Below are 27,908 nucleotides of genomic sequence, written 5' to 3'. Positions count from 1 at the left end.
GGGGGCCTGAGGTCCAGCCTGCCTGAGATTTGCTACCATTGCCAGTGACTTCACCCCCTCCAGCACAGAGATGCTTCATGTATGTGCACATGCCCTGGAGCCCAAGGACTGGCTTGCAAGGCATCCCTTCCCTAAGGAAAACCACACCACAGTAACCACAGCTTAGGCCACTGGAACACTCACAGAAACTGCTAATGTTGGTTACAGCCAAAGAAATCATACAGAGACTACACTACTGTTTTCACCCAGAACAAAGCCAAAGCACCTTACCCAATTGACGCTACAGAACACATCTACAGGAAAAAGGTCTTTCTCTACAAAAGCTACTCCATAAAATTGAAAGAAGTGACTGTTCCACAGTTGTTCAGATATAGGGACACAGGAAATATGAAAATACAAGGAAACACGACACCTTCAAAGGAATGCAATACTGTAGTAACAGACTCCAAAGAAAAGGTAACTGATGAAATGCCTGAAAAAGAATTCAAAATAATAATCTTATAGAAACTCAAGAAGATATAAGAGAACACAGATGGACAGTTCAACAAAATTATAAAAATTCATTATCTGAATGAGAAATTCAACAGAGGTATTAATAGAAATCATAAAGATGAACCAAATGGAAATCTTCCTCAGACAATCAAAAACTGGGTAATTTAGTCATCACTAGACAAGCATTGAGAAATGCTTAATGGAGTGCTACATCTGAAAGCAAAAAGACAGTATCTACCATCATGAAAATATGCTCAACATAAATGGTAGATCATATTCACAAATAATAAAGAGAAAAGAATCAAATATAATCACTACAGAAAACCACTAACTACAGAGATAAACAATAAGAGAGGAAGAAACATATTATATTTAATACCCATTGAATATAATGGGCTTATTTACTAAACTAAAACGATGTGGGTTTTTTTTTTGTTTGTTTGTTTGTTTTTTGAGACAGAGTCTTGCTCTGTTGCCTGGGCTAGAGTGCCATGGTGTCAGCCTAGCTCACAGCAACCTCAAACTCCTGGGCTCAAGCAATCCTTCTGCCTCAGCCTCCCGAGTAGGTGGTACTACAGACACGTGCCACCATGCCCAGCTAATTTTTTCTATATATTTTTAGTTGTCCAGATAATTTCTTTCTATTTTTAGTAGAGACGGGGTCTCGCTCTTGCTCAGGCTGGTTTTGAACTCCTGAGCTCAGACGATCCTCCTGCCTCAGCCTCCCAGAGTGCTAGGATGACAGGCGGGAGTCACTGAGCCCGGCCTAAAATGATGTTCTTACTTATCAAACTAAAAAATGATAGAAAAGACTAGATAGGTAGTTTGAATACTTAGAAAAACAATTGGTATGTAATTTGTGTCCTGGGAATAAAGTCAGCACATTTGAAAGCTTCAGTGATCCTTGGTAGACTGGAATGCTTTAAGCATTACGAGGAATTCCAAATAGTCTATCCTTAGAACACTTTGATCACCACATTTGCGGCTTCAGTTATTGGTGATTTCTTTTGGTTTCAGTCAAGTTCATTTGCTTGCTCTCTGTTTTTGAAAGAATCCATGCAAGTGTCCACTCCAAGGTATTCACTAACGACAATCATCATTTTTGGAGATATTATTCTAGAGGGAAGCAGAGAAAAAATTATCCTTAAGAGGTGTAGAAGAGACTACTTTGCAAAGATTAGGTGCAAATTACACAAAGTTCAAAATATCACTTAGTGGGCGGCCTGAACAGAGAAGTGCTGTGTCACATCTGAGTGCCATCAACATCTGCAATGCCAATGGCTGTCAACTCTGGCTACACCTTGGAATCACCTCTGTAGCTCTGAAAAGTCCCAATGGTCAGACCACAATTTATCCATATATCACACTGAGTGGGTTCTGTGGAAAGACTACATATATTTTTATTTAATAGACTAACAAACAAATAGTAGCAAGAACTAGAAAGAAAACCAGACCAATTAAAGGAGAATCTCTGGGAGGTAGGGCCCAGGAATCAGTAGTTTTAAATGTTCACCAGGTGATTCCAATGTGTACCCAAGCCGAAGAACCATTGCTTCAGTTCCTTGAGGATAGAGGCTGTATCTTCAGCTCAGTTCTGCTTAGATCAGCTCAGTTTTGCTCAACTCAGCTCAACTTATCAAATGTTTATTGCATGGTTATTAAATGTTGGGTACTGTCTTGTGCCATAAGCATGGAGCAGGAAACAATTCAGACAATGTGCCTCAGGGAAGATGTAAGCTAGCAAGCAAGCATTGGTGCAATGAGTGCTCCAAAAGGCAGGGACAGGTGTGATAGAATGGTACAATGAGGAACTTTGACCTACCTAAGCAATCAGGGCAGCTAAGGATGAATAGAAAATATGTTGAATAGATATAAATAAAATATTGTATTTATCAATAACCATAATTTTATAATAGTGAATCTCTGCTAGTACTTATAGCAGAGGATGATGGTAAGAGCTTAAGCTCTGTAATCAGATTGGAAACTTTGGTTTGAAACTTTGTTCCAGCATGTATTAGCTGTTTAACCCTGAAAAAATTACTTATTCTCTTTAATACTCAGATTTCCTAAATGTGACACAAATTCATGCAAAGCTGTAAGTGTAGTAGCTGGCACATAGTAGGCACCCCATAAATGTTAGATGTGGGCCTGAGCAGAATCCATTTACAAATACCTTGGAGCTCATAGCACAGGCCTTGTCTGAAGTTGTAGGAGCTCTTTCACTAAAAGAAATGAAGAAATTGCCAAATACTCTTAATGTTTTTCTGGGAAGGAAACACACTTGGGTTTTCTGGCCCTTGTTTTCAAAATAGAACTCTACATTAGTCAAACTAAATATGTGACTAAAATCAAAAACATAAAAACAAAAACCTCCAAACAATTTATGTGCTATATGTTTCTGTGTTGAAACAAAGTATGCTCTGCAAGGCCTAAATAGTTGCTAAATTTTGGTTCAATGTCTGAAGTAACCAAGACACAGCTTGTAATAGTACAATAAATTGTCCTTTCACTATTAATGTTCTTCCTCTCATCATTTAAAAAAAATAAGAAGTTGCTTTCTAGGCAAGATAGTGATGACTGGACAATTTGTTCACAAATAACCAAGGTGATGTTGAGGCCATTATTAACTTACTGTTTAAGGATCAATGTGAAAGATAAAAATTTAGGTATTGGTACATAAACTTGTTCCTCTAAAATAGCATTTACAATTGTTTTGGCCACATACTCCTTCTCCAGTAATGGCAACAGAAATGGACGCCTGGAATAACAATAACAAAAAGTGAGATCATCAGAATGGCAATTTTTATTGTCATTATGAGCATCAATTAATAAATTTCAGATATGGAATTATAATACATATATATATATATATATATATCTCAAACAAATGTAACTCTTAGGAATTACCTCGTGTTTTCTCTCATGATCAATATGGGACCAGTGCTAATATATTTAATTTCCTAGAGTAATTCTTCCTGCTTTTGTTGATTTTCTGCTATTGGGTGGTCTGGACATACAGAAGCAATTGCTTTTAGATTTTTGGGGGCTATCTTTTTTCCCCTCTTTCTTCCTCCCAAATGTCAAATAATTGTATGCCATTAAGAAGCAAAAATTGAAAAATTATCTACTGAAAAAAATCTTTTCAGCATGTGTAATGTATCATTTTAGGCAGATCATTGTTATAGCATTAAGCAGAAATAGATATTTGTGAAATAAATAGGAGTTGAAATGGATAAGAATATAAATAAAGATCCTCTAAAGTATTACTTTGACATTTTATACCTTTATATTATTCTTTTTAATTACTTGAACCACACCCCCTCAAAAATTCTATTTTGGGTGATTCTTGGAATCTGATTCATTTTCCATTATTGAATGTTGGCAATTAGTCTTTATATTTTATTCTCCCAAAGGTTCTTTAGAACTATAACCTAAAGGGCTCTAACATTTATTTAAAAATATAGGCTACATATCATTGTTTCATTCTCTAACATTTAGGAGTATTAATCTTTCTTTTTCTGGAGACTCCTTTTTTAGCTTTTGTGGATCTAAGAATCCCAGGTTTATGAAAATCATCATTTAACATCATTGCCTCCACTAGCTACTATGCCCCCATCCTGGCTGGTCTCATTCCTTCTGTGATCTTGATAATTTAGCCTTTAATTGCACTTAGTCACATGTTATTATCAATTCTTACTAATATTGTTATTTTAATAATAATGTTAGAAAGAAGATAACAATTTAAAAAATATATATGTATTTTGAAGCAGATGAGAAAAAAAAGACAAAAAAAACGAAAAAAAATATATATGTAATATACTTACCTTATATATGCATACATATGCATAAATACCTAAGTTTATTATAAATATTACTGATATAAAGTATGTATAGTACATGATTTACTATGACTAATAAAATGCAATACTTTTTGTTATAAATTCCATATAGTCAATTACTTCTCAAAGCATGCTTTTATCAATTTTTGTGGAATTCTTATGTCACATATATTCTATGGTAGGGATATGCAACATTTTGGTTAACCATTCATCAGTTGGATATTTGGATTGTTTTTGCTTTTTAGCTGTTATGAATAATGCTGCATGAACATTTGTGTACAAGTTTTTGTGAGGACGTGTGTTTTCATTTCTTTTGGGTATATACCTCAGAATGGAATTGATGGGCCATGTGGTAACTTATGGTATATTTAACATTTTGAGGAACCGTCAAACTAATTTCCAAAATAGTTGCACCAAATTACAGTACCACTAGCAAAGTATGAGGGTTCCAATTTCTGCATATCCTCACCAACACATGTTAATGTCTGTCTTTTTTATCATAGCCCTAGTTGATGTGAAGAGTTGCTCATTGTGTTTTATTATAATAGCTTTATTGAGATATAACTAATATGCCATAAAATTCACTCTTTTAAAGTATTCAATTTAGTGATTTTTAGTATATTCGTAAAGTTCTTCATTACTATCTAATTCTAGAACATTTTTCATCATTGCCCCCCAAAAAACCTCATACCCATTGTCAGTCACTCCCAATTGGCCCTTTCTCCATTCCCTGGCAACCAATAATCTACTTTCTGTCTCTATATGCTATGGATTTGCCTATTCTGTACATACATATTTCATGTAAATAGAATCATAAAATATGTGGCCTTTCGTGTCTGGTTTCTCCCACTTAAAATAATGTTGTCAAGGTACATCTTTGTGGTAACATGTACCAGAATTTCATTCCTTTTTATGGCTGAATAATATTTAACTTATGAATATGTCACATTTTGTTTATTCATCACTTGATAGACATTTGAGTTGTTACCACCTTTTGGATACTATGAATAATGCTGCTGTGAACATTTATGTACAAGTTTTTGTTCTAATTTCTCTTGGGTATATATCTAAGAGTGGAAATATGGTAACTTTATGTTTACTTTTTTCAGGATCTGTCAAACTGTGTTCCAAAGTGGCTGCAGCATTTACAATCCCACCAGCAATATACGAGGGTTTCAATTTCTCCACATTCTCATCAACATTTGTCACTGTCTATTTGAGTATAGCCATCCTAGTGAGTGTGAAGTGGTTTCTTATAGCAGCTTTGATTTATGATTTCCTAATGACTGATGATATTGAGCATCTTTTAGTGTGCACATTGGCCACTCATACATCTTCTTTGGAGAAATGCCTATTCAGATCTTTTGCCAATTTTTAAAATTGGGTTATTTTTATTTTTATTATTAAGAATTCTTTAGTCTGGATACAAGTCTTTTATAATCTATGAGATTTGAAAATTTTTTCTCTCATTCTTTGAGTTGTGTTTTCACTTTATTGATGTTCTTTCAAGCACAGTTTTTAATTTCTATGAACCCAATTTATTTATCTTCTGCTGTTGTTGCTTATATTTCAGTGTCATAGCTAATAAACCATTGCCTAATCCAAGGTCATGGAAATGTACATCACTTTTAAAAGAGTTTTGTGGTTTTGTCTTTTACATTTAGTTTTTTAATTTATTTTGAGTTAATTTTTGTATATGATGTGGGAATTGGGGTCCAATTTCATTCTTTTGTGTATGGCTGTCCAGTTGTCTCAGCACTATTTGTTGAATAGAGTATTATTTCCCTGTTGAATTGTCTTTGCATCCCTGTTGAAAATCAGTTGAGCATAAATGTAAGAGTTTATTTCTATACTCTCAATTCTATTCAGTTGATCTGTATATGTCTATGTTAGTACCACACCATCTTAATTAGAGTAGCTTTGTAGTAAATTTTCAGATTGTTTTGCCCATTTTTAAATCAGATTATTTATTTATTTTGCTACTAAGTTGAAATCCTTATATATTCTAGTTATTATGCCATTGTTGGATAGTTTGCAAATATTTCCTCACATTTTTTGGGTTGTTTATTCACTTTATTTATTGTTTTTTTTTTTTTTTTCGTTTTGTGCTGTGCAGAAGCTTTTCAGCTTGATATAATTTCAATTGTCTATTCTTGCTTTGGTTGTCTGTGCTTTTGTGGTATTACAAAACAAATCTTTTCCCAGACCAATGTCCTGGAATTTTCCTCAATGCTTTCTTCTAGTAGTTTCACAGTTTCAGGTCTTGGATTCAATTCTTCAATCCACTTTGATTTGATTTTTGTGTGTGCTGAGAGATTGCAGTAAGTTTTGAAATAGAAAAATGTGATTCGGTCCAACTGTCTTCTTCCTTTTCAAGATTGCTTTGGCTTTCTGGGTCCCTTGCATTTTCATATAAATTTTAGGATCTACTTGTCAATTCTTGCAAAAAAGACAGCTAGAATTCTGATAGGAATTGTGTTCAATCTGTAGATTAGTTTGGAGAGTATTAACATCTTAACGATATTAAGTCTTCCAATCTATGAACGTGGGATTTTTCCTATTTATTTAAGTTTTATTTAATCTCTTTCAAAGATATTTTGTAATTTTCATAGTGTAAGTTTTGTACTTTTTTTGTTAAATTTAAATTTATTTTTAAGTATTATTTTTGATGCTATTGTAAATGGACTTGTTTTATTAATTTCATTTTTGGATTGTTCATTACAAGTATATAGAAATATATAATGAGTTTTATATATAGATTTTATATATTGATCCTGGAACCTTGCTGAATTCATTTCAAAGATATATATATATAGTTGATAATAGTTGAGTATGTGTGTGTGTGTGTGTGTGTGTGTGTTTGCATTCCTCAGGATTTTCTATATACAAGGTCATGTCATATGAGAATAAAGATAGTTTTACTTCTTTCTTTCCAATCCATATACCTTTTATTTCACACTGCCTAAATGTTCTGTTGAACCAGAGTTCAATCAGAGTGGTGAAGATGAACAGCCTTGTTTTGTTCTTGATAATCGGGGCAAAGACATTTAGTCTTTCACCACTAAGTATGGTGTTAACTGTGTGTTTTTCACAGATGCTGCTTATCAGTTTTTAGATGTTCCTTTATATTTCTAGTTTCTTTAGTGTTTTATCAAGAAAGAGCATTGGATTTTGTAAAATGCTTTTTCTGTGCGTGTTGAGATGGTCATGCAGCTTTTGTTCTTTAGTCTACTGATAATGATATATTACATTAATTTCTTTTAAAATATTCATCCAATTTTGCAAGCCCAGGATAAATCCTATTTGATCATGATGTATTATCATTATTATATGGTGCCAGATTCAGTTTGCTAGTATTTTTTTTTCCTTTTTTTTTTTTTTTTTTTTTTTATTTCAGCTCATTATGGGGGTACAAAAGTTCAGGTTATATATATTTCCCATTCCCCCCCTATTCCCCGAGTCTGAGCTTCAAGCGTGTCCATTCCCTAGACAGTGCACATCGCACTCATCATGTATAAGTTTTGTTAGTTTGTGTCTCTCTGGGAATTATTCCATTTCATCTAACTTAACTATTAAATAGTTTTTTTGCATGCTGGTTTTTAAACAGTATTTCCTTATGGTCCTTTTTTTTTCTGTAATGTCAATAGTGATTTCCCTTCTTTTTCATTCCTGATTTTAGTAGTTTGAGTCTTCTCTTTTTTTGTCTTTCTTGGTCAATCTAGCTAAAGTTTTATTAATTTTGTTGGTCGTTTCAAAGAAACAACTTTTGGTTTCATTGATGTTCTCTAGTTTTCTACTCTGTTTCATATATTTCTGCTATAATTTTTATTATTTCTGCTTGCTTTGGATTTACTGTGCTCTTTTTTTTATAGTTTCTTAAGGTGGAAGTTTAGGTATTTATTTAAAATCTTTTTTTATGTATTCATTTACAGCTACAAATTTCCCTGTAAGCACTGCTTTAGCTGTATCACAACTAAAGCACATAATTTACAACATAAATTCTGATAGGTTTTATTTTCACATATCTGTAAATTCAAAAAAATTTCTTCTTTCATTTCTAATTTCATTTCATTTTAGTTGGAGAACATATTTTATATGATTTCATTCCTTTCAAGTTTATTGATGGTTGTTTTATGGCTCAGTTTACACTCTATGCCAGAGAATATTCTCTGTGTACTTGAGAAGAATATGCATTCTGCTGTTGTTGGGTGGAGTGTTCTATAGATGTCTATTAGGACTACTTAATTTATAGTGTTTTATGCCCTTTTGATCACAGGGGCATCCACTGATAATTTTTAAATTATATTTTAAAAGTTATTTTCTTAGTGGTTTTTCTAGGGCATATAATGTACATCTTAACCTATCAGAATGAACTTCAGATTTATATTCTCTTAATTCTAGTAAGATAGAGAAACTTATACAGTTGTATGACTTCTCCCACTTTTATGCTATTATTGTCATACATATTATGTCTATATATGTTATAAAACCAATAACATGTTGTTGAAGTTATCGCTTTATAGATTTTATGTTTTAAAGAAGTTGAGAGGATAAGGAGAACAAGTAAATATTTATAGAGTTTATTATATCAAACTTCTCTATTTCCAGTTTTCTTCATCTCTTCCTGTAGATTTGAGTCATCATTTGGTGTCATTTACTTACTTTAATACAGCTTTGTCTCCACCCAGATCCTTTGTTCCCTTATAGTAAAAAATATTACATTTCTATATGTTGTAGGCCCAACAATACTATTATGTATGTATTATTTATGCAATTGTATTTATAACCAAGAGAAGAAAGAAGAAGTATGTATTTGTGCTGTCTTTTAAAAATTACCTACTTTATTACCTTTACTGTCACTCTGTTTTTTTCATGTGGATTCAGATTATTCCTTGGTATCACTCACTTTCACCCTAAAGAAATTCCTTAGTATTTCTTGTAAGGCAGGGTGCTAAGCAACAAATTCTCCACTTTGATTTGCCTCCATTTTTTGAGAAATAGTTTTTGCTGGATATAAGATTCTTGGTTGACAATTTTCTCCCAGCACTCCGACTATGTCATCCCACTGCATTTTGGATTCCATTGTTTCTGTTGAAGAGTTGGCTGTTAATCACATTTGGGTTCCTTTGTATATGATGAGACTTTTTTCTCTTGCTTCTTTTAAGATTATCTTTTTGTTTTTATTTTTCAACATTTTTACTATGACGTATCTGGCTATGGGACCCCCTGTGTTTATCCAATGAACTTGGAGTTCATTGAGTTTCTTGAATATGGAAATTAAAGTTTTTTTTTTTTTTGTAAATCAAATTTAGGAAGTTTTTAGCCATTGTTTCTTTGAATATTTTTTCCTGCTCCTTTCTCTGTACTCTTTCTTTATGTTATTCTCCTCATGTATATGTTTACATATTTAATGGTGTCCCAGATTTCTTTAAGGCTCTGTTTGTCTTTCTTCATTTTGTTTTCTCTCTTTTCTTCTCATTGCATAATCTCTATTCATCTATCTTCAAGTTCACTCAGTCTTTCTTCAGCTAGTTCAATTCTACTATTGAGCTTCTCTAGTGAATCTTTCTTTTCAGTTATTTTTCTTTTCTATTTCCAAATTTATGTTCATTTTTTTCTTTATACTTTGTATTAAGATTTGATGAGACATTGTCATCATATCTTCTTCTTGTTTTGAAACATAGATTCTTTTTGATCTTTGAACCTATTTATAACAGCCCCTTGAAGTTTGTTTGCTAAGTTCAACATCTGGACCCCCTTAAAAGTAATTTATATTATTTATGTTTTTTCCTGTATATAGGTTATACTTTCCTGTTTCTTTCCATGTCTCATAACATTTTTGCTAAAAAGTGGGCATTACCGATAATGTATTTTAGGAACTCTGTATAATACTTTCCCATAGGGCTTATTGTTATGGTTGTTTGCTTGTTTATTTAGTGACTTGGTAGACTATTTCAGTAAAGCCTACCTTTCTCTTCTACTGTCAATGTGCAGCTTTTATGTCATCCCTCAGAGGATGCAGTCTTGGACATGCACACAACATTTCTGACTGCTAGGAATGATTGTGGTTTTAGACAGGCAATCTTTTACTATCTATTTCACTTCATCTCCAATTAAACTTCTGGCTGGTCTGCTTATACTCATATCACAGCCAGCTCTTAACCTCCACAATTTGCTAGCTGGCAATGCTGTTCTTTTTGTACTTTGATTCATGCTCTTATACAATTAAAGTTAGGTCCTGTGGCAGGGGTGGAGAGTTGCCAATCTTTGAGGTTGGTTTTGACTCTCACCTGGCAGAACATCTGTGCTATGGAACAGGAGATAGGAATGATAGGAAGCTTACTTTTCACCAGCTATTCCACCCAAATTGTCCCTATCAGTCAGGATGTGAAGGTTGGAGGCAGGATGGCAGGAAATAGTGCTGCCAACCAGCTGCTGCCATCACCCTGTATGGATCTTCCACAGCCCAGAGCCTGGGAGGATGGGGTCTGCTGATATTAACTGCCTGGTAAATCTACCCAAAGAGGTCTTCTGTCTTAAGAAGCTGGGGAAGATGGGACCTATCACGTGACTGCTGAGCTTACTGGAGTAGTTCTCTCACAAGAAAGAGCTGTTCTGGGAAAAGGAATTGCCCTGTCCACCAAGAGCCCTTCTCTGGATTTTCCCTATCTAGTGGGAGTTGGGGGTGGAGGAACAAGCACTGTCTAGATGAGGTTATTCACTCAGTATAGGCCTTCTCCTGCATGGAGCTGTCAAAATGGGACTTGTTCATGTTTCCCCACTGCCAAACTATCCAGAATAGCTCTTCTACCCCAGAGAGCTGAGAGAGGTGGGAACTGCCACTTGGTTGCCAAGTCTACTGAAACAGTTATCCCACAAAGCAAAGGTGTAGTCCCTAGCCCCAGTGCCATGGCCTTCCAGTGTTCTTATTGAATTTCCATAGATTTTATTGAAGAGATGCATCTCAATTTGTGGCATGTCCTTTGATCAATCTCCTGAGATTTTAAATGATTGTCTTTCCTAATTTTGACCAGCTTAGTAGATGTCTCTTTGGAGGAGACCTTTCCTTTTTACATTCTGTCAACTCTTCACCACTGGTTTTGGAACTCTTCATTTAATTTTATAGTATCGCTAGACTGTAAATAATTTCATTGCCAGCCTTTTTATTGGCTGTCTCTCTCTCTTTTGCAAATATAGATGATTCATGTCATTTGGATCATATCAGTCCCTTTTTTAACAATTGTAATGACAACACTTGTCGTCATATCTAATTTACATTTTCCAACATACTCAACTAATTGACTCCCTGTGTAAAATCTCTCACATTTCGTTTGTATCCTAGTTTGGACTATTCTAGCCAAATTTAACCTTTATACTACAATGTCACTCTGTAATAGTTCCCCACATATCTTAATAATTCTTACAAAATATTTTATTTTTGCAGTTATTTATACCTTCTTTTTAGGAAAAAATTATCTTCTCAATACCACAATGCTAAATATTTTAAAAAGTTCTCACCACCAATTTCTCTGTTATATTTTATATTCTGATTAGTATTTCTGTTTAGTTTTTTACCACATCATAAACTTTATAACTATATTATCTTTAAATTGAATAAATTTATAAATTTCATACATACTGAAATTTTTTTCTTTTACTAAATTAGCCATTCAAATAGTTTCTTTTGTTTTACTGTCGATATTTCAAAATGATCAGGTGATGACATATATTGGAAAATTATTATAAGAGAAAAGATTATTGTAAGAGTTCACTTACTTGGTTTTACAGCCCTCAAACATTCCAGTTTTGATGAAATATGGGCAAATGATGGTGGTTTTAACGTCACTTTTCTTTAACATACTTAATTCAAGAAAGAGAGATTCAGCAAAGCCAAAGGCTGCAAATTTACTTGCAGAATAATCTGAAACAAAATAAGGAGCTATTAGTAATAGAGTTTGAAAAGTTAATTCTTGGAATTATTTTGAAAATTGAAACTCTCTCCCCTTTCTCTGGCTCGTTCTTGGGGACAAAGCGTCACTGCTAAAGTTATTTATGTGGACAAATATTCCACCCCTGTATCACCACACTCTATCCCAACAAAAAAATGGAAATCATTTGGATTTCTATTAACTCCCCAAAACCAATGAGCCAATAGGCACATTTTTTTTTTTTTTAAAGATGAGAATGTCTCTTCTTATGGAAATGGAAGTGAATGCTGACATTATAAACAGAACCAAATGTTCCAGAGATTTCCCCTGGTGCAGGAAGAGCTTCTGTCTATCTCGGAAGAGTCCTAAGTTTTGTGTGCTGTAGATTGGGGAATACAAAGGCACATGGTGAAACAAAGTACTCACCTGATAGTCTACTAATACCAACTAGTCCTGCTGCACTTGAAATACAGACCAAGTGACCATGGTTAGCTTTAATCATGGCAGGAAGGAAGGCCTTGTAAGTCTGGAAGGTATAAATATACTGTGTCAACATGTCATTGATGTATTACTTTATTTGTTCAATAAGTATTTGATGAAAATTTACTAATTCATTTAACAAATATCTAACAGTTGTAATGTTTTAAATTATGGGGCAATACAAAAGCAGGTACCATATTGTCACTGTTCTCAAGGATATTAGAGTTTATTATGTGTTAATCTATGAGATATTATTTGATTTCTTTTTCCTTTGAAGTAAACTATATGAACATTTTATATTTATGGTTGGCTAAAAATTTTAAAGCCTAATTTTTCTGTTATGCTGAGCTCTTCCATATAGTCTTCAACAGTTTGTATTAAAATTTAATTGCATTTACCTTCCTGGCTTTACCATAAACAAGATTTGCCCTCACCTCAATGGACTGCCAGAATGGAAGAAATTGCTTGAGGAAAGGTGAATTTCAAAGCAAGGTAAACACACTCTGGTAAATAAAGGGATTTGGAATTGTCTCCCATGACTTAGGGATAATATATTCTTAGCCATTTTGGTAAACTTCACTCATTCATCCTCAAGCAAGATGGTAATTCAATGTTTTATGTCCCCAGGCCATGGCCAGTCTCCGATAGACTCTGTGCTGTTGGGGATCATAGTTGGCTGAAACTTGGATGCTCCGGGTTCTTTGGCAATAAGTCCTGAAACTTGGGAAAGCCTGTTGTTAAGGGAACTATTTCTTTCTGGCTGTGTGCCATTGCTTGTTGTTTTGATTCCATTTTGGGACTGTTGTTCTCTTTTGTCCCATCATTACTGTTCACTCCTACATTCCTCACCCTGTATTCAGGTCGGGTAATTGCATTAGCAGCCAGTCCCGGTTTTGTTTCATTTTTATCAGATATGGAACCCCCCTGTGCTCTTTGTCAGTGTTTTCTTTGCTTTTGTTGCCACATGGCCCATTCTCTGTGGCCCCTGTCAGTCTGTCCCAAGGTCAAGACTTATTTCTTTCCCCAGCAACCGGTTGATTTTCGTCCTCAGGGTTGCTTGCTCTGCCATGGTCAAAATAGCCATCAGAAGGAACAGAACTTAAAGGATTTAGTTTTGCTTTATTATAATCATCATATAGATCAGTGGCACCTATTTAGAACTCTAAGGCTCCAGATTTATCTTTGGTTTTTACGACGGGCAAGAACTTTGTCTGTTTAGCCTATTTGGAGACTTCCGCTTGTTGGCATTCTGGTCATTTCTTTTGTTGCCAGCTTTTATTCCTTTGCCCGCAACCAAAGCACCTTTTCCTGTTTGTGCGGAGGTCAGATTATAATCGTCTTTTTGGTCCTTGTTGCTCTATTTGTAGGGAAAACTCACAACTTTTACAACTAAATGTCCCCCCCTCAGTTGCCTCGCTTACCCAAATATCTTTTTTGGTTGTATCCCGTTTGTGGGACCCCAAGGCCCTCATTCTTCTTCCAACTCTTTTTGTATAATTAAAGTGCACTGTGCCTTGTGAGCCTCCTCGTTTCCCCACCCCTTGAAGGTACTTGCCGCACTATCACTACTTTCTTTTCCGGAGGAGAGGGGAGGTGGAATCTGAGAGACCAGACAACTGCTTTTTGCCAGGCTTAGGAAGACCCTTGTGTCAAACCGAAACCCTAATCAGACATGGGGACATCCATAAGCATTCCAAAGGATTTCCTGCTAGGTTGCATCAACAACTGGGAAAATTTAAGCTAGAAAGTCTAAAAAGGAAAAAGCTCATTTTCTATTGCAGTACTACCTGGTCTCAGTACCAACTTGGAGGCCAGGAAATTTGGCCCAAAAATGGTTATTCAAACTATATAACACATTTTTACAATTGGAATTATTCCATAAAAAGAAGGGGAAATGAGGAGAAGTCCCTTACGTATAGGCTTTTACAGCTCTCTACCAAGATCCAAATTTGAGAAATAGCTGTAGGATGTGTCTGGCTTGAATTACTCCCAGGCACCAAGAAACTGCGGGGGACATTCTAGGTGATCCCCTTTTAGCTGTCCCCCCAGAAGGTCTGCATCCACTCCAACAGACCTGCCAGTTGCCGACTCTGAGGGGTGTTCTCCCGCACAGGTCTCTGCCTCAAGGTCATTAGATACCCCTCCTCCTTATCCAGCCAGCTGCAGTCTATACCCCCTGCTGCCTGAGGAAGTCAGCCCTACTGGCACCACCAGGAGTGGGGCCCCATGTCAATCTGTCAAATCAAACCTGTGTCTGTTGTGGGAAGTGGCAGACAGAGATGGGGGGATGATCAGAGTAAATGTGCCTTTTTCTATGTCTAATTCAGCCTTATGCAAAGAAAAATTTGGCCAGTTTTTGGAGGATCCAGGAAAGTTTATTGAGGAATTTGTTACGTTGACTATGTCCCTTGACCCGACTTGGCATGACTTACAGATCTCACCGTCCACCTGTTGTACTGTGGAGGTGAAACAGAGGATGCTTGGTAATGCTCGTGGGCATGCAGATGGAACAGCCACTCAAAATCAGGGCCACGTCATCTACCATGTGGGGGAAAATGTGGTCGCAGACCTTGACCCCCAGGGGAATTACCAGAGAGGTTCCCAAGACCTCGAGCACAGGAACCACATGATAACTTGTCTGATACAGGGTGTGAAAAGGGTGTGATCAAGCTGGTCAACTATGAAGGGTTAGGGAAGTGACCCAGGGAGAGGATACAAACCCTGCTCTGTTTCAGTACTATCTAGTAGAGGAGCTTAGAAAACATATTATACCAATGCAGACCCTGAAACTTCAGAGGGATGTGCTCTTCTGGGCCTGTATTTTATCACATGGTCTATTCCTGATATTAGAAGGAAATTGCAAAAGCAGCAATGGGACCCCAAACACCCACGAGCCAACATTTAGACATGGCCTTTGGAGTTTATAACAATAGGGACAGAGCAAAGGAAGTGTAGAAAACCAAGAAAGACCTAAAGGCACAATTGTTGGTAACTGCTTTAAGACCTCTGCTGCCTCAGGGTTACCCATCCTGAGAAAGTACCATGAGGTCGGAATCTGGGAAGTCCAAAGTAATAAAATGTCTCTTTTCTTCTCCCTCTCCCACCAAAAAAAGAAGAGGAAATGCCCTTTCAAAAATTGCATATCTCCCGAGACTCCTTGGCCAATGTTGTGTTGGACAACTGAACAAGGGAGAGGTTTTGCTGTTATCAACACCTCATTTTGCACGAGTCAACACTTCCGGGGAAGTAAAAGCAGACATCCCACAAATCTACCAATAGGCTAAATTGTACGTAATTTCAATAACCCTTCTGTTCAAACCATCTGGGACTTTATTAAAGGATGCCTACCATGTGCTACTTGGTTTCTGCTTCTGCTGGGCCTCTTAGTAGCCATATTATCATTGTTGCTTTTTGGCCCTTACTTGTTTAACCTTCTTATAAAGTTTATGTCTTCTAGAGTACAATTCCACATAAACACGGTGCTGACAGCAGGCTTCCAACCCATCCCAACTTCTGATCCAGAAAATTAAAAAAAATCCTGCCTTTGGGCTCTTTGGATCAGACATCCAGAGATTTATACTCCTCCAATACTAGACAGGCCTATGCCCATAACATTAGCAAGTTAGAGAGAAGATAGACCCTGACCTTCTACAACCCCTTAAGATTAAGGAGGAGTATATAATCTCTGAGGGAGGAATGAGATAGGAGCTCAGCAGGACTAGTTTCACAAGACACAGATCACACGACCCCACTAATAAAACAAGATGAGTAAAGGAGCCAGCCAAAACAGCTAAAACCAAAATGGTGATGAAAGCAACTTCTGGTTACCCTCACTACTCATTATACACTAATTATAATACATTAGCAAGCTAAAAGAAACTCCTACCAGTGCCATGACAGTTTATGAATACCATGGCAACTCCCAGAATTTACCCTAAATGGCTTAAGAACCCTCAATTCTGAAAACTCCCCACACCTTTCCCCCCAAAATCCATGAATATTCTGCCCCTTACTTAACACACAATGTGGAGATAACCTTAAATATAGATAACCGGCTACCAGCCCTGCCTGTGCAGTGGCCTTCTTTTTGTTTCGTTGTTTCTTCAATAAACTTACTTTTGCTTTACTCTGTTGATTCACTCGCTCTTGAATTCTTTCCTTCATGAAGCCAAGAACCAGCTTGGCCTACTGGGCTAAGCCCCGGTTTCCAGATTTGCCTACATCAACTCCTCTTGCTCGGTCTTATACTTTTTCAATGTTATCTCTTTGAGTATCTTTTAATATCACCAGCGATCATGTTGTTCTGTAGTGTTGACTTAAATTACTTGAAGATTTTAGGGTAATATCATATTAAGTTGGGTGAATTTATGAGAAATCCTTCATTACCTATACAATTTTTTTAGAAAATTAAAATTTATATTAATAGAGAAAAGGTATCAAGTCACCAAGCACAGTTTTGACTTGTTTTTTTGTAAAGCTTCAATTGAGATGATAAATTCAAAGTATTAATAGTATATACCTTGCCTTTTAATATGTTGATAGAGTTATTTATATTTTTAAGTTATTGTTGAAAGCTAAAATGATAGTTACATAAGTATATGTATATTTTGTATGTTTAAGCTCATGCATACATATAAGCACATATTACAAGCACATATTACAGTGAATGAGCAAAAGCAACTATTTATGATAAAGATGAGGGACCTGGTAGCTTAAAATTGGTCCTGGAGTATTTATTCTGCTGTAAACAAGAGGTATTAAAAGATTATTCTTCGCCTTTGTGTATTCTACCTGGAGAGCAGAGATTCTTATCTTGTCAGAATATACTCACTCTGAGCACTTGAGCCCTAACTAACTTTTGTTATGCCATTGAATTGTTAAATCAAATAACCCAAAATTGTCACATCTCAAAGATCTAAAGTCCCTTAATAATTATATTAGCTGCTGTTAGGTTTATTTAAAAAAAATAAAACTATTGTCACTCTAGCTCTTAAGGTAGCCATTTACAACGATTCAGGATTTTTGTTTAGAAAAATAAAACTGTGGAGGTATTTTGCATTCAAAGTTACCTCTGGCACTTCTTAGGTGACCACGGTCTGCTCCCTAGCCCGAAATTTGTGACATGGCCAACAGCAGCAACAGGGGTGCTAGAAACATGAGGTGCATTTGGTGTGCTACATTTCTTAATTAGCTGAACCCTATTTTAGGACCTTCCATGAGGAAATGTGGGGGAAAAACTATCAAATCTAAAAGAGAACCTCACCTTTTCTGGGGTGAATTTATTAATACAGATATGTTCCCACAGAGACGGCCCACTTGCTGGGATGCATAGCAAGGGCCTGGGGCTTTGTCCGTGCTCTCACTGTAGTAATTAACCAAATCCTTATAAGATAACTATGTCTTACACCCCGATAGCTGTTTATACGTTCTCTAATTTGGTATTTTTGGTTATTGAAATAGATTAACTAGAGCCATTCAGTTTTGTTATCCATAGGAAGTTTCTGGGCTCCCCCTTCTTGCCTGAAGGCTTCTGATACTACATATCAGAAGTTGAGCCTTGAGAAGACATGGCACAGAAGGACATACTCAAAGTCACAATGTGGCTTGGACTGTTTCAAGGACGGACTTGTTGGTACAGGCATCCTAGTGTAAGTGCTATTGTTGCGAGAAGGCCCTCGTAAGGCTATGCCCAGGGCTGAATCAGGTCAGGAGAATCTGCTTGGTCCAGGAGCAGATGGCTGAGTGAAAGCAGATTCTGACCAGGATGGAGCAGGACAGAATTAATTACATAGCACTGGATCATGGAATCAAAGGGAAATTTAATGTGGTCAAGGGTCTATTTTCTGATAAGCATATGAAGAAACCCTTTTTCTTTCTTCTTGATCTATTTCTAATCCTCTCTTCAGGAAGCTATAGATATGCAAGCTGGAATGAAACTCTTTTTGGACGGTATCTTAATCGAACTGATACCCCCTGAAATCAGGGAAAATACCTTACAGGGAATCTTAATTGAGATTATAAATTGAGTGAGTCATCAAATGAAAGATGATAATTCTAGTAATTTTAAGATGAATGTTTCCACAATGGGTTAAGCTTAGAAAAACATATGGAATAAAATTTAACTTATCCTAATCACCATATATCCATAAACAATCAAACCATTTTATAGATAACACAACGGGTATTGATTGCCTTTGTCCACAAATCTACTTGGGGCAGTAGGCAGACTCTATTACCATGGCTCTTCTGAGATCCTTTATCTTTCATGGTGAGGGACCAAGCATACATTCAGTAAGAACCAGGCTTTCTTTATACTAGGATATAAATGAAGAGTTTGATAATGCAACCACAGCATACGTGTGCCCTATTTAAGAATAAGTTTCATGTAATCATGTATGACAAGCCCACTCTTTAGGAACACTGGTTGTAGTTAATATGTGGAACTGATGCCAACCAAGCTGCCTCCCCAGGAAACTGGGCTGATACTTGTTCTATGGCTTACACAACCCCTTCCAACCTTCTAGGTTGTAAGGGAAGTCACTTCCTAGCAGGCCAGGAACCTTGGCAGATTTGAGTTACCTCAAGAAAAAAAGGAAACTTCTCACTAGAAGTACTGCAGGCAAAACCTGTGGAGACATATTTCTTGGGTTTGGTTTCCTAGCCACGGAATAAATGGGCTAATAGGAGTTGCAGAAAAAATTTTTTAAAATCTCTTGAATTCTAGGATGAATGAAGATTCCTTCCATAATCTTCAGATGGAAGTTGATTCCCTGGTTTTACTGGTTACTCAGAATCATTGTCTCTGGATGTGCTGACATACAACAAGAAGGCTTATGTGTGTTTATTAATACCTCTTACTGTTAACTATGTAGATGATTCAAGGCAACAACAGAACACACACAACATAAAGGGACAAGTTCAAAGACTACATGAGGCCTGAAGAATGAGAGGGAGCTACTACGTTAGTCAGGAGAAGGAACGTTCTTGTCAGAGAGAGAATAGCTTGTGCAAAGACCCTCAAATGAGAAAGAGACGATGTGCTGTGGGCTTTATTGCTGGATCCTAGGAGTATAAAAAGTCAGCAAAAAGTAGAGAAAATAAGAGATGGGAGACAGACAGGGAAGGGTGTTGCTACATCCTGCCCAGGCTTACAGATTACTCTGAGTACATTTGGAAGCCTCTGAATATGTTTGAGCAGGGGAGTGAGATGATCTGATCGATATGTTTAAGATCGCCTTGTCCCCTTGTGAAGACAGGTTAGAAGGCACCAGTGTTGAAGATGCAGGGCCATGAGGAGTGTTGGCGAGAGATGAGGATGGCTTGGCGAGAAGTGCGCTTGGGTGTGTCATGCCGGGAGGGCCAAGATGCTGGTGTTGGGGGAAAGGGAGGAATCCAGGATGGTCTCTAGATATGCGGTGCGATTAGGAACAGGTGCACCCTGGCGCCATTGACCAAGCAGGAATTCCCCTTTCCAAAAGGAAAGGGTTAGGAGTGGGAGGGACAGGGAAGGAATCAATAGTTTTCACGTGTTTATAGAATACCTATTACATGTCGAGCACTGTGTTAGGTGCCCAGTGGGTCTCCCACTGGCTTCCTGGTGACCAAGAAAGAAGACGGAGGAAACAGCTCTGAGACTGGAAAGTTGAGTGGAAAGAGGAAGGAGCAGGGACACTTAAAACAAGCCCATTTCAGGGTTGGTGCTAGTTTCAGAGACACAGAAGACCGAAGTTCTTCCTGCCCCTACTCCCTTCCCCATGTCTCCCATGGCTGGGGTTCCAGCCGCCTGTCCCTCCTGTGAGCCCTCCCAGCAGAAACACCTCTGGTAGCTCAAGTCTCCTGCGACTCCAACCCGTTTTCTAGGCTTGCTCTGACCAAGGCGGCAGCCTCTAGGCTTGCGTGGCTCTTTAAGCATGCATTTAAGTGAATTATATGACATAAAGTTAAAAGTTTAGTGACTCAGCCCCATTAATCACATTACCAGCACTCAATAGCCACAGACGACTAGAGGCTACTGTACCAGGAAGCACAGACGAAGCACATTTCCATCGCCAGAGACGGTCCTGCCGGCCCGAGCCGGCCAGCCACTCCAGGCCTCGGGAAGACATTTCTGAGTTATAAATTCACCAATTCCCCTCATGTCAAGAGTCCCTCCTCACTCACTTCTCCCTTCTGGAAGGTTAGGCCGCCCTCTTACCAGTTGCATGACCTTGGGGAATTTATTTAAACACTTTGGGCCTCAGTTTCATTATTTGTAAATGAGAATGAAAATGGTGCTGTGGTTAAAGCACTTAGAACAGTGCCCAGCATAGAGGAAGCGCTCAGTAACTGGTGGCTGTCGTGATTCCACTGCCTTTGTTTCCCTCGTGATGACGCACAGTCTGGCGTGCACACAGTCACCTCTCTAAAGACACCCTGCTCTCCACACATGCGCCTCTTTCCCTCCTGAGCAGGTGGAAGCTCTCGTGTATAACTTGCTGTCTCATTCTCAGCCTGCCTTTTGGTAGGAAGATTTCTGCACAGCCTAATAAGTCTTGGGACAAAACCAGAGAGGGTGGAGGGAAAGGACTTTCTCTGAGAATTTGGAATAGGGCAAGATCAGGAAAAATACAGATGGGAGTGGCAGAGTGAAACCTAGTGAGGATGAGACCCTTCCAGTCTCTCAACAGAAAACTCCCAAATGGTATATTTACAGACAAAAGCATGAACAGATGTTTACAGAAATACATGGAATTCCATAAACCCCAGTAAGAGAAAATGAAAAAGAAAGAAGATTTACCCAGAAATGAGAGATGGCATTCACAAGGAATGATCTCTCCACCATGTGGTCTGGAATGTTGAGGAGGAGCTGTCCCGTTACCACGCCAGCGTTGTTAATGAGGATGGTCACATCGCCAACTTCTTTTCTGACCTGGTCAGAAGTGAGGCAAATATTAATTCAATTGAAGTATTGCATTTTGATATTTGTTTTCCTAAGTCACGATTTTTTTTTTCTCATTTTGTTCAGGTAGTTTGTTTACAACTAGATATTTTATCCTGAAATATAGAAAGTTGGCAGTTATAAAGTAACCTTATGAGGAATTATATTTTTAAAAAAACACACTTAGATTTGGCAGTTTTGTTTAAAGAATCTTGATTTTTGAGTGGAGATGACTTGCAGTATATTGCAGCATATTGTCTTTACCTCCTATTTCTGCTGTGTTGATGCCCTTTCCCGGGGCACTAATGGCGGTGGGGTCTGAGCAAGTCCAGAATGGCTGCGTGTCTCAGAACGGCTTCCTCCAGATGGCGTTAGGTTTTCCCTCGGCACAGCAGGTGTCTGCTGGTCATTTCTATGGGGTTTTCTCCCAGACTCCTCTGTGAGCAGAAAGGTAAGAGCACATCCGAGCGCCCTAGGGGCAGGCCAGTATTTGGCATGAAGACATTCCAAACATGGATGTGTTTGCTCCACTGCCCATAGACTTCTGGGATGCTGTGCACTCTGTCCCAAGGACCACACCCAATTTAATTCCTATCCAGGACTGATACTTCCCAGAGGTCCACAGCTTTGCTGCTGCTACTGTGCCTTGCCAGTCCTCAGTGTTTTCCTTCACTCTCCCCCTATAAACTGTCCACATCGCCTGCTCGTATAATCTACAATCCACCATGAGCCCTGCTCAGGGGAAAGTGTGCTCCAGGAAACACTTGGAGGGACTGTTTTTCTCTTTTACCATTTTGTCCCACATTATGGCTTTGTAGGGGACATTGATAAAGCTGACCCAGCAGCAAAGCATGGAGCATGTTTAAACAATCACTTGAGGACTTTTTTTTTTTCCTTCCTTTTTTCCCTGAACCGGATCTTTTGGCTGATATGACAATCTGGTTTTTTTTTTTTTTTTCCCCCCAAACAGGAAGCATTGCCTGCCCTGACTTGGTTTCCGCATTCCTGGTCCATGTACTGCTGTGTGTTGAGCCTGCCAGGTAACACGGTGTGGAGATATTAGGTAGATATTGCTGCTGATGTGGTCAGCTGGAATGAGCTAGAAAAGGAGAGTTCGTACTGCTGAGCTGCTGTTCGAAGGAGGAATTAGACTCCTCTGTTTTGGAGAGAGGCAGGACAGAGGAAAACATCCACGAGAGGCTAACTTTTAAAGAAAGACATCCCATTGGCTTGGTGGAGTAATCAGTGTGAGCATGTACTCCATCTCAGACCAACGAGAGAGGTACAGGGGCCCAAGAAGGAGTTGGAATCTTTGGCTTAAAGCTTTCCTGAATACATAAGAAAAACAGTATTTGCCGTCATCCACTTCAAGAAGCTCTGAGCCTTGGGGACATCAGATCTAAGGGGAGTTTTATCTAGATCCTAAGATTTAATTTTTACTGTAACTTTGAGAGGCAGTTTAGGAAGGCATTATTATTCTAGTTTACAGATAAGGAAACAGAGCTTCTGAGAAATTAAGAATTAAGATCTTGCCAAAAGACCCACAGCTTTTGAGAGGAACAGCAGTGATTCATATCCAATTTGGATTCACACACAAAAGCTGTTTTCAACGAAATTTACTACTGTCTTTAGCCAAAATGATTATTGCTGCAACAAACAATTCTCATATGTGTGCATGTGCACACACACACATATACAAATAAATTGTTCCCGATTGATCGGACCTGGAAACTTTGGAATAAATTGCAAACCTGGTTATTGTAAGGTTTCTTTGAAGTAGCCGGTGCCAGAGAAAGAAAGACGAGCAGAGTTGAAAGGGATAAGTAAAGAGGCTTTATTGGAGCGCTCCTGGGTGGGGGTAACAAGTCCCTGAGAGAGGGACCCGGGCGAGTCTCACAGTCCCACGAGTGGAACTAGAGAAGCCGCCCTGCCCAGGAGTCTGAGTGGGTTTATATAGGTTCTTAGGGCTGGGGGATGGGAGCTTCCTTGGCCAGGAGATGTCGGTGGGAGGAGTGAGGAATTTCTTTGTTTCAGCTTTGGGGCAGGTATTGAGGGATAGGAGGGACTTCTTTTTTCATTAGGGAAGGGAGGGGTGCCTGCCCCCAGCCTTACAGTTATTCCAACAAAAACAGTTCATTTGTATATGGGCTTTCTATGTTGGAGATGAGCGTGTTACTTCAATCTAATCTTGGGACGTTAATTACTGTGCCCGTTGAATGCTGTCATTGCTATTTGACTCCCTCACAAATTTCAAGGATTTGGGTAATGCCTGTGGTTTGTTGAAATTCTTGTAGGTAAAGTCTAACATTAGTATTTGGGTTTCTTGGAAGTTGATAAGTAATGGAAATTAAACAAAAAAGCAGATAAAAAGTAGTTGACTTAGACAAATTCTATTTATCGAATCGTGGAAAAGAAGGAATGTTTAAGACACATTTCAGTGGTGAAAAGATAATTTTAGGTTAAATTTTTAGCTTGGTTTTCTACTAAATAGCAAACAAATTTTAATCAAGAAGGAAAGATGGGGGCGGGGAGCAGGAGTTAGCAATACTTTTGATCAAAGGAAGGGGATTATGAAGGGGTCTTTCCATTGCTCACGCATTTGCCGATGGCCCTCTGGGGATCGCAGGGGCTGTGATCCCAGATGGGGTCATCACTTAGCTCTGTCACTTACCTGCTCTGTGGCCTGGACAAGTTTCTTAAACTCTCTCTGCCTTTTTTTCTTAATGAATAAAATGGAGATAATATAGATATAAAAGACATCATAAAAAGTGACATATGGCCGGGCGTGGTGGCTCATGCCTGTAATCCTAGCACTCTGGGAGGCCGAGGCGAGAGGATCGCTCAAGGTCAGGAGTTTGAGACTAGCCTGAGCAAGAGCAAGACCCCATCTCTACTAAAAATAGAAAGAAATGATGTGGACAGCTAAAAATATATAGAAAAAATTATCTGGGCATGGTGGCGCATGCCTGTAGTCCCAGCTACTCGGGAGGCTGAGGCAGGAGGATTGCTTGAGCCCAGGAGTTTGAGGTTGCTGTGAGCTAGGCTGATGCCACGGCACTCTACCCAGGCAACAGAACGAGACTCTGTCTTAAAAAAAAAAAAAAAAAAAAGGTGACGTATGATAATACTTCAGCAGAGAAGACTTTTTGCAAGGTCTTGATCTGCCTAGTTGGTGACAGTGGGACTGGAGCCCCTGAAAGGTAGACAGACTGTTTCTTTCAGCTTGACACCAAGAGACTTATCTGTGTACTTTTCCTGCCATGTGTCTTTCTCTTTTGCAAAATTAAAACTAATTTTGATTCCACTTGCTATGTTCTAAAATATACTTAGATATCTGTATACACATATTCACATTAGCTGGTGGTGGATTACAAAGAGCAAATCCTATGGGGCCCCCAAACAGCAAAGGAGGCAATAGAAAATGAAGGAGAAGCGTGACGAGGTTGGTTCAGAAGGTAAGTGTTACAGAGTAGTGATTAAATCAATATTTTTTGAATGGATCAAGAAGCAAATTTTATATATGGAGCTCAGATTGCCAAGGGGAAGGAAAATCCCTTGGGGATTCTGTTATGAAATTGGGTGCACCCTTTTGTGTCACGCATAAGAGAGCAGACTTTGGCTCCAGCCTGTCTGGGTTGGAATCTTGGCTCTGCCAATCACTAGTTTCATGATGTTGGGCAAATTGCACATTCACTCTGTTCCTCAGTCTCCTCATTTGTAAATAGAAATGATGATAATGATATACACCTAAGAGGATAATGTTGTGTAGATTAAATGAGCTATTATATATACAAAATTCTTAGAATAGAAACCATTTGTAATTTTTTTGGGGGGGGGTGCTAACCTTGACCCTAGCTAGAGGCTGATCATTTCCTCTTCTTGAGCAGCCAATTAAGTCCACATGTCCAACCACTTCACTTATTGGGCTCTCACACTCCACGCTACTATATGTCCAACCCAGTCGCCCCAGGGCCAGGTACCCGACTGCCAGGGACAGCCCCATGAAATTATTCAGATTAGCCAGTGCGAAACCTGTTTACCCTGCCTAACCTACTCCTTCCTGTGGAAACACCGCCCCCTCTCCCTCTGCCTCGTGACTGACCCAGTGCTTCCCTGCGGTCCTGCGTGCTGTGCTGTGTTTTCCCCAGGGAATTGTGAGTGTCACAAAACTGTAGAACTCTGCCCTGTTCCTCTCTCTCAATCTGCGTCTAGCCTCACCACACCTTACTCAAGGGAAGATGGTTAAAGCACTACTTGAAAGCTTACCCATTGCTGTCAGAGTACGTGGTAACTACACAGTAAGTGTTCGCTGATATTTAGAGTGTTTATCAATATTTAGTTGGAGTTAGAACAGATATCAATAGGCTAAGTCTAGGAGGGAATGCACTTAGCATATTTTTATTTTAACTTTTCTCCCTTATATTTCATATTCTTTATATCCTCAATACATGTTGATAATGGATCTGCATTAGAATTATGAAGTATAGAAAGTTAAGTTAAAGTCGAGTATGATGAAGATTATCTGGTTCAATCCTTTCATGTCACAGATGAAGAAACAGGAACCTAGAGAAGGTGAGTAACTTGACAAAAATTGCACAACCACCCAGCAGCAGAGCCAGGACCAAGCCCAGTTGCTACGAACGCCCGACGGTAAACGAGCCACCCAGAAGGGCATCTGGGGACATTGGGCTCGGAAGGCTTATCAGATTCCCACTTGCATTGCTTTGTGCTGTATTCCTTTTTTGGACGTTACAAAGTCCTATTTCTGACATGCAGAATTAAGCAGGAGACACATAGAGATCTTGGGGGAAGTTTATGACAAACTCCTCTCCTCCTCCCTTCGTAAAAGTGCATAGGAGATGCAGTATCTTTTTCAGGCATAGGAGCAAAGCACACCAGTCAGCTTACCTGATCAGCGACTCTGTAGACTTCTTGCCTGTTGCTACAGTCACATGTGTAGACAAATACTTTCATGGCACCCTTTTCCTTGGCCAGTCTACATGTTTCCATACTGCCTTCTTGATTAATGTCCCATAGAACTAAAGTGGCTCCAAGGCTGGCAAAATGTATGGCCAAGAGCCTCCCAAGTCCTCTTCCAGCTCCTGTTATAAGTACTATCTCTCCAGCAACATTCTTTTTTCTCTTGGGAATTATCTTGTAAGCGAAAGATTCTAAAAAGTAATATAGAAATTTTCCCAAAAATATGGAGGTGTCCACAATCATATCCATGTTGATTGACAGAAGAAAGGAATGTCCTAATAAGGAAAAAGGTAACTGATAAATCGATTACACTATGACAACAACTGCAGTACAAGTAAAGCATTTAGCACAAGGAAATTTATTAATACCTTTGAGACATTAATTCTCCAAAATATGTCTTTTAGCAACAATTGCCATAATTGTTGAATTTTTAAATTATATAAATAATGATTATGAGAATTTTTTATGTTAACAGGAACCTTCCCAATTTATAGGGCACTTTCTTGCTTATGTAGACTTTTCTGGCTCAAGCACAATCCTGGAAACGTCATTACAATGATGGAATGAAATCATATCTTGTCATCTATGAAAAACCAACACAGGTATGATGGAGAAGGGCATTCTGGGTCACAGGATTTTTATGTGGAGAATAAGAGAGGATTGGAACTTTCCTCATAACTTTTCTGCACAAGAAAGTTTGTTTTCAAGGTAGATGATTTATCTTGAAAAGAATTCAAGTAGCTTGCTATGACAATTATTAAATTTCAGCAACATATTGTTATGCTTTGGGACACTCTGAGGACAAGAGTCTTGACATTTTTCCAATCATTCACTGTTTCAATGTTCCCTGAACTAATAGACCGCACTCTCAGACCATTGAGAGTGTTCAATTTTGGAACAAAGGAAAAAAGTACATCTGACCCCTGATGTGGGAAGTGCTGGCTAGAAGAGACGATTGTTCCCAGGTGGGTCCTCGGGCAGTTGTGGCAAGCAGGCAGTTAGAAAAACAATCCTGAAGCATTACGATGAGCAGACATGTATCAGGCACTAAATGGCTCTGTGTGCTTTTCATGTCTCATTTTATTTAATCCTCAAAATAGCCCTGTGGGGTAAATATGAGGCTCAGGTAGGGACATAACTCACCAAGGGTTGCACTACTTGTAAGTAGAAGTGGGATTGAGCCCAGACTCTGTGACGCCAGCACCCCTACTCTTTTGACCACTACGTATGTAATGCCCTAAAATAACTTTCAGTTAACTGGACTTTGAATCA

At 38.3% G+C, this 27,908-nt stretch overlaps 1 protein-coding gene across 1 annotated transcript; it reads right to left on the bottom strand.

Annotated features, from left to right (window-relative positions):
• Positions 1-1,505: 1,505 nt before the first annotated feature.
• On the bottom strand, positions 1,506-26,885 carry LOC138381870 (short-chain dehydrogenase/reductase family 16C member 6-like). The gene is made up of 6 exons (XM_069466490.1): positions 26,565-26,885; positions 21,516-21,647; positions 12,686-12,785; positions 12,108-12,252; positions 3,125-3,250; positions 1,506-1,608 (listed from the first exon to the last, which is right to left on the bottom strand). The coding sequence occupies exons 1-6, from the start codon at positions 26,883-26,885 to the stop codon at positions 1,506-1,508; spliced, it is 927 nt and encodes a 308-aa protein (XP_069322591.1).
• Positions 26,886-27,908: the final 1,023 nt, after the last annotated feature.

This window comes from Eulemur rufifrons, chromosome 3 (assembly GCF_041146395.1).
Source record: "Eulemur rufifrons isolate Redbay chromosome 3, OSU_ERuf_1, whole genome shotgun sequence".
NCBI classification, from domain to species: Eukaryota; Metazoa; Chordata; class Mammalia; order Primates; family Lemuridae; genus Eulemur; species Eulemur rufifrons.
Note: the sequence above shows the minus strand (reverse complement) of the source record. Positions and strands in the feature narration are given on the sequence as shown.

Excerpts from the sequence above, each read along its gene's own strand:
- LOC138381870 (XM_069466490.1), bottom strand. The coding sequence starts at position 26,885 with ATGGATATGATTGTGGACACCTCCATATTTTTGGGAAAATTTCTATAT. Across the intron at positions 21,648-26,564 it reads TCTACAGAGTCGCTGATCAG|GTCAGAAAAGAAGTTGGCGA; the intron begins GTAAGCTGACTG and ends ACTTCTGACCAG. Across the intron at positions 3,251-12,107 it reads TTTGAGGGCTGTAAAACCAA|GCGTCCATTTCTGTTGCCAT; the intron begins GTAAGTGAACTC and ends TTGTTATTCCAG.